Genomic DNA, 7,168 nt, shown 5'->3' with positions numbered 1-7,168 from the left:
ACATATTACTAATAATAATGATAAAAACAACTACATACTACAATATAAATAAATAAACTACAATAATAGTGGGCGTCAAGCAGGACCAGGGCAACAGGTGCAGCCACGATTCATTATCCAGACCATTAAACGTCACATTGTACTTTTGGAGACTCTAGGAACCACAAGTAACCCTATATTCTGGGAGCGCAATGTGGGGTTATAAGGTACTATGAGATCTTTAAAATAAACTGGTGCCTGGCCATTAATGGCTTTCTATTCTAGATTCAGTCCCTCCAACATCCATCCATCATCCATCCATTTATTCATCATTCATCCATCATCCATCCATTCATCCAACCATCCATCATTCATCCTTCCATCATCCATCCATCCCTCCATCAATCCCTTCATCATCCATCCTTCCATCATCCATCCATCAATCCCTTCATCATCCATCCATCATCCAACCTTCCATCATCCATCAGTCCATGTATGCATGCATGTACCATAAGGTGTTACCATGATTGGTATTTCTAATTCACACAATTTGCTGAGGATTACTTTTCCATATATGTCCCAAAATGCAAACACAATAATTAAATACCAGTAAGGGAGATAATAAAGAATAAAAATGAATAATCCTTTCATACAGTGTCTTTATATTTATTTCCCAACATGTTTAGGAGGATCATACCTTTTAATAAACATTTCAAGCATGAAAGTACTTGACAAGTACATGGCAAAGTAAGTGGGTAAGTGGGTGGTGATGTCCTAGTGGTCTGGTGGTACACCTTCCAAACCAGAAAGTCATAAGTTCAATACCAGGCTGCCACCATTGTGCCCCTGAGCAAGGTACTTAACCCTGAGTTGCTCCAGAGAGACTGTAGTTAGTTCAAATCAAATGTGTCCTAAGCTTTTTCTCCGGCCCTCCGTGCTGTGAGAGCCGTGCTCTCTGCTGTTGAGTTATAGCATGGTGCTCTTTGGAGGACGGGGTGATGCCCTCACCCTGCCTGTCTCTCTGCAGTGCTATCATGTCGATTTAGTATGTGTCCCTACACAACACAGTGCGCTCTCCGATGTTAGGTATTATGGGAGTTTATCCTTTACGTTTCTGAGTGTAATTGGCCTGAAGATTGTGTTGCCAATTACGCTAAAAGTATGCAAATTGGGATAATATCATGCGGAGAGAAACATTTGTTTGTTTGTGTGACAAATTATCTAATTTTAGAGAGGAAGTGTTAAGTGGGCCTGCTCTACTTTCTAATTGGACTCTTCCCCTCCACTGTGCCATCTAATTACCACTCCCTGTTATCTTGCTGCAGAGAGAGAGAAGGGGGGGGGGGGGGGGGGGTTGCAATTTAAATCCACATATAATTTTTTTTGTAAATGTAAATGAAATTGCTGTTCAGTTGGATCAATGTGCTGCTCCTGGCCTCTCCCTCCTACATAGAGAGGTGAAGTTTCTGTTTTATGCTGATGACCTTGTTCTACTGTCTCCTACTGAACAAGGACTACAACAACAGCTGGACATAGTAGAAAAGTACTGCATGAACTGGGCCCTGGCAGTAAATATGAAAAAAACTAATGTCATCATTTTTCCAAAACGGCCCAGACGTCAGGAGAACCAATACCAGTTTACCATAAATAATCATATCATTAAACAAACTATGAGCTATACATACCGTATTATAACAGCATCAGGAGTTTCAACAAGGCAGTGCATACAATAAAATAAAAAGCTTGAAAAGAGTCCCCTATGGTTGGTGCTGAGGCTGAGGGCCACTCACAGACACACTTGACCAGTCTCACAACAGCACTGCTCTACAAACACTGTTACAGTCAAACTATTTATAACACAATGGAAATAAAACTGTTTAGAACAATGGAAAGAAGAAACTAAAAGTGACTAGAATATAATTTGGTCCTAGAAAGAGATTAAGAATTGGCAGAATATCTCTACTGTCAGAGACAGAAAGCAGAGACGCATCCTAACCAAGTACAGGCTCAGTGAGCACAAACCGAAGAACACAAAATAAAACAGAATATGAGGTGAGGCTGACACTGCATTTCCTCCAATTAAATAAGGAACATATTTGTTGAATAACAATCCTAATGTTAATGTTGTGCTTTGGCAACACCATGAGAGAGAGAGAGAGAGAGAGAGAGAGAGAGAGAGAGAGAGAGAGAGAGAGAGAGAGAGAGAGAGAGAGATGGTATGTCTTTCTGTGAGCAATAACTTGTTACTGGAGGTCAATCTCCGCTGCTCTTGGTGCATCATCGTTCCCCGGATGGATTCAGCTCATGCCTCGTTGTGCGTCACCCTAAAGAAGTGGATGGGCGGCAAGGGGGACTGGAAGTGAGAAGTGTCCCTGCAGCCCGACATGCGGCTGGAGAGGCACCTGTGATCCGAGCTGTGGATCATCTGTACTGTCTGCTCAACTATACCACAGCCTGTCTGCTCTTCTCTAAATTACACAGTTGGGTGTGACCCACTGAGCCGCCATGGCCTCGACTCCAGATGTGGTGGACTCGAAATGCCCAGCGGAGATGGAGGAGCGGAGGCTGGATCAGCTCCCGCCACAGGCCATCTCCAACAAGCCGCTGACACCTTTCAGCATCGAGGACATCCTCAACAAACCGTCTGTGAGAAGGAGCTACTCCCTGAGCGGAGTGGCGCACCACATTTCTCCAGGAGAGAAGATGCCCTCTGCGGGTCACAGCCTGTCTGGCCGGGCGCTGCTCAGTCAAACCTCTCCGCTGTGCGCGCTGGAGGAGCTGGCCAGCAAAACCTTTAAGGGCCTGGAGGTCAGCGTTCTGCAAGCGGCCGAGGGTAAAAGATTTTTAATGGGAATCATACATACGATACTAGTATTGCGATAGCACTATTTTCTGATCTGAAAACTGCTTTAAAGAAGAATGAAGAAGAAAAAAAGTAGTAGCTTGCGTGCTTGAGTAAGAGAAACACGAGCGCGTTTTTATTGTGTACAGGTTTATATATTCGTTGGTTCGCTTACTTATTATTTTGTAAATTGATCAAAATAAACAATTATAATTTATATTTTTGAAAGCATTCTTAGTTTACAGCATTTGTTCACACCTGCCTAAAACGTTTGCACAGTACTGTATATATATTTTTTTGTCATTGTTGTTTTTTATTCCAGAATAATCTGCAGTAAAACAAATAAAAACAATTCGCGTAAAACAAAAGTACAGTAACAGTGGACCTAATTTACCTTACATTCAATATATTATTCATTTAGTGAAACACTAAAGACACAAATGTTTGCATTAAGGCACTACTTAAGGCACCACACTAATGTGTTCATACGTAAAATAGCTATAACAAAAACATTATACAATTATTTTAATGTAAACGAAAATTTTAAAATGCAATGTCAGTCTTATTTTATTAACATACAATAGCATGTGTTACTGTATACAATACTGTACATACTACACGTATATGTTACACTTATACTTATATTGTACATATTTGTTTTAATATGTATCTCTTTTATATAATAATAATATAATAATAATAATACTTTTTAAATTTTCGGGATGAATAAAGTATCTATCTATCTATCTATCTATCTATCTATCTATCTATCTATCTATCTATCTATCTATCTATCTATCTATCTATCTATCTATCTATCTATCTATCTATCTATCTATCTATCTATCTATCTATCTATCTATCTATCTATCTATCTATCTATCTATCTATCTATCTATCTATCTATCTATCTATCTATCTATCTATCTATCTATCTATCTATCTATCTATCTATCTATCTATCTATCTATCTATCTATCTATCTATCTATCTATCTGCACCACATACCAAGGCAAGAGAAAACATATTTGACAATAAACCTTACTCTGATTCAGATTCTACAATATCATATCTAGCAATGCAGAAGCATTTGAAATAAGCAGCTCCCTATTTAAAAAAGCGTTTTAATTACTTTTTAATAAGCAACTATCTTCATGCAGGAACAAATGTCGAAAGGGCGAATGTATTTTAACTTAATTGTATCTAATTGATCAAACATTAATTAGTTATTTTACTTTAGAGCTTTTTAGTGACTCTTTATATATTTTTCGGATGCAGGTTTATAGCTTGTTGAAACCATAACTAATTGTTTCACTTTATGTGACCTAATTTGTCCCTTCCTCTTAGGCCGAGATGGCCTGACGCTCTTCGGCCAGAGGAACACCGCTAAGAAGCGGCGGAAGTCCCGCACGGCGTTTACTAACCACCAGATCTACGAGCTGGAGAAGCGCTTCCTCTACCAGAAGTACCTGAGCCCGGCGGACCGGGACCAGATCGCCCAGCAGCTCTGTCTGACCAACGCGCAGGTCATCACGTGGTTTCAGAACCGGCGGGCCAAGCTCAAGCGGGACCTGGAGGAGATGAAAGCGGATGTGGAGTCAGCCACGGTCTCCGGCACTGTGGCCCTTGAAAAGCTCTCCAAGTTGGCCGAGCTGGAGAAGTGCGCGGCCGGTGGTATGGGCACCAGGACTGTTTCTGAGCTCGACCCGGTCTCCTCCAGATCCCGCCACGACACTACCGGGAGCCTCAACTCCACTAGAACACCCATGTCGCCTCCTTCACCCCCATCGCCGTGGTACACAGACCAGCTGAGCAACAAGGGCTGCTCGGGGGATGAAGATGAAGAGATTGACGTGGATGACTAAAGTATGTCACCGTGTGAAGTGTCAAATAACGCGATGTTTGCAGACACAAACTCTGGCTTGACCCATTCTGTGCTTTGGTTTGAGAGCAGGCCCGCGCTTTCCGCTGAAGAACAGGCGCGCGCTTAAATAACGCGTGACGTGTTCCAGAGAGACAGTAAGAAGCAAACATGCAGGTGCTCGTTGTGCTTACAATCACTAAAATATTTCACTGCATGTTTCATTTTAAGTTTTCCACAGGCTTTTACAAATATATTTTTATAAACTCGAGCCGACTCTTTTCAGCTTTTTGATATAATAATTGTTCTGAAATGATAATCACACGCAACAAATATGTAACTAATAGCTTGTAATAAATCACGATTTAATAATTATTATTATTATTTGTACAACCCTTAAGTGCCTTTAGAATATACAGAACGCATAACATTGTACACATTGTAATGTAAACTATACAGACCGTGTAAAATAAAATAAAACATTTGCAAATATCCAGCCGTCCGCACATCTCCATAAATTATTTCGATGGAATACATTTGTATAATGTATAACAAGGGGGTCATTTTGGTCTTATCATATTTCAGATGTCCGTGTTAGAGGGTGGCGCAGAAACAGCTTCGTTTGTCAAATCCATTCAAAACCTTTTCCTTTGTGAGAAACACAATCTGGAGCGAAGAGGCCCCGGTGTGTGTGAGTGTGAGTGTGTGTGTGTGTGTGTGTGTGTGTGTGTGTGTGTGTGTGTGTGTGTGTGTGTGTGTGTGTGTGTGTGTGCGTGTGCGTGTGCGTGTGCGTGTTCCCTGGGGGCCGCTCTCCAGCAGTGCTCAATACGGAGACAAGCGTTTCTTCCAGCCTCACCGCCCGGCGGCTCTCAGCGGACAAAGGCGGCCAGAGGAGATTGTTTCAGAGGCCATGTGGTTTACAGATTTTCCTCTCAATTACGAGTCACTTTGATGGATTGACTTAACCAGTCTTTTCAACGACGTAGCCCCCTTTCTGTCTCATAAAGCAGAAACACTCGCTGGTCTACGGGCCCGCTGTGTTAAAACACGGCTATGAATGTGAATGTAGTGCAGGAGCATTGAAATAATAATTGACTCTCAATCACACAATTTATCTGCTCTTCGTCAGCCGGCTGCACTACTGCTTATGTAGTTTAGTATAAATACAGGTATCATGTATATAAATAAAAATAAAAATATTAAGTAAATAGCACAAATACACACAGGAACATTGTTATCGGTAACGTAATGAAGCGATACAATTACTTGAGGAATGCTACAAAATCTGCAAATATCTATTCTCATTTTTATAGAATTTTGTTAATTATTTCCGTAATTTCCAATGCAAATATATTTGTAAAAATGGTTCCTAGATTGACGAATCTAAACTCTCAGTCAATTTCTTCCAAACTTTTTAACTGCATCACGGTCTTCATCATTGGGATGTATGGGAATAATTGGGTTATGTATTATTCATAAATTCTTAGTTGAAAGATAGATAAATTATGTTTCTCTATTAGTTTGGAGACAAATTGAAAAAACAGACGGAGAGAGCGACACAGAGAGATTTTAGATTTTTCAAAAACACTTTATTTACATATTTTTCATTTGTGCAATTACTTTAAAAATGCACTCCCCCACACCCAACACACACCACACAACCGACAACACCGCAAGACACCGAACCTCAAGCATCTGCAGTGCAACTGCACCGAACTGCATCTCCACAGCTCAACACAGCCACGCCACAGATACCCACAGACATCCCACAGTGCCATCCGCCACATGATGCATGCCATGTGTGAAGTGCGACAAAGCCACAAACAAAGACCCCAAACATCAAATGCACCATCTGAAGCGACATTTTTGCTGGGTTAGTGACCTTGAGCAGGGGGCTGGTCAGTTCTCCCAGCCCTGGGCTCAGGTAGATTTCTGGAAACGAGTCCGCTGGATCTGGATCAGTCTTTCCCTGGCTGTATTTGGTGAGTAAGCTCCTCTCCTCTCCAGAGAGTCTCTGGCTCCAGAGCTGCAGCATCCTCTGAAACACCCAGATAGAGGTCAGACCCAGCAGAGAGCCCAGGCCCAGGGCATCGTTCAGGGTCCTGGACCTGCACAGCGCCACCATCAGGCCGGTTGTGTCGCTGCTGCTGATGTCCAGCCTGGAGGCTCCTTCAACAACCAGTGCAGAGAGTCAGACTTTCTTTGGTTAAAAAGAGCCTAAGACTTAAAAACACCCTGATAAATTCATCTACGTAACATTGCAAAAATAAGACACATCCTGTCTCAAAATGATGCAGAAAAACTAGTCCATGCATTTGTTACTTCAAGGCTGGATTACTGCAACTCATTGTTATCAGGTTGTCCCAAAAAGTCGCTTAAGACTCAAGGAAACGGGATCATATTACTCCTGTATTAGCTGCTCTGCACTGGCTCCCGGTAAAATACAGAATATAATTCAAAATCCTTCTCCTGACTTACAAAGCAAT

The 7,168-nt window shown here is 41.6% G+C and overlaps 1 protein-coding gene across 1 annotated transcript; it reads left to right on the top strand.

Moving 5' to 3' along the window:
* Positions 1–2,484: 2,484 nt before the first annotated feature.
* lbx1a (ladybird homeobox 1a) lies at positions 2,485–4,686 on the top strand. Its single transcript, XM_029450325.1, has 2 exons — positions 2,485–2,812; positions 4,169–4,686. The coding sequence occupies exons 1-2, from the start codon at positions 2,485–2,487 to the stop codon at positions 4,684–4,686; spliced, it is 846 nt and encodes a 281-aa protein (XP_029306185.1).
* Positions 4,687–7,168: the final 2,482 nt, after the last annotated feature.

The sequence above is a fragment of the Cottoperca gobio genome, chromosome 15 (genome assembly GCF_900634415.1).
Source record: "Cottoperca gobio chromosome 15, fCotGob3.1, whole genome shotgun sequence".
Lineage (NCBI taxonomy): Eukaryota > Metazoa > Chordata > Actinopteri > Perciformes > Bovichtidae > Cottoperca > Cottoperca gobio.
Note: the sequence above shows the minus strand (reverse complement) of the source record. Positions and strands in the feature narration are given on the sequence as shown.

Bases quoted from the DNA above. Each gene is read 5' to 3' on its own strand.
- lbx1a (XM_029450325.1), top strand. From the start codon at position 2,485: ATGGCCTCGACTCCAGATGTGGTGGACTCGAAATGCCCAGCGGAGATG. The intron at 2,813-4,168 runs GTAAAAGATTTT...CCTTCCTCTTAG, and splicing joins CGTTCTGCAAGCGGCCGAGG to GCCGAGATGGCCTGACGCTC.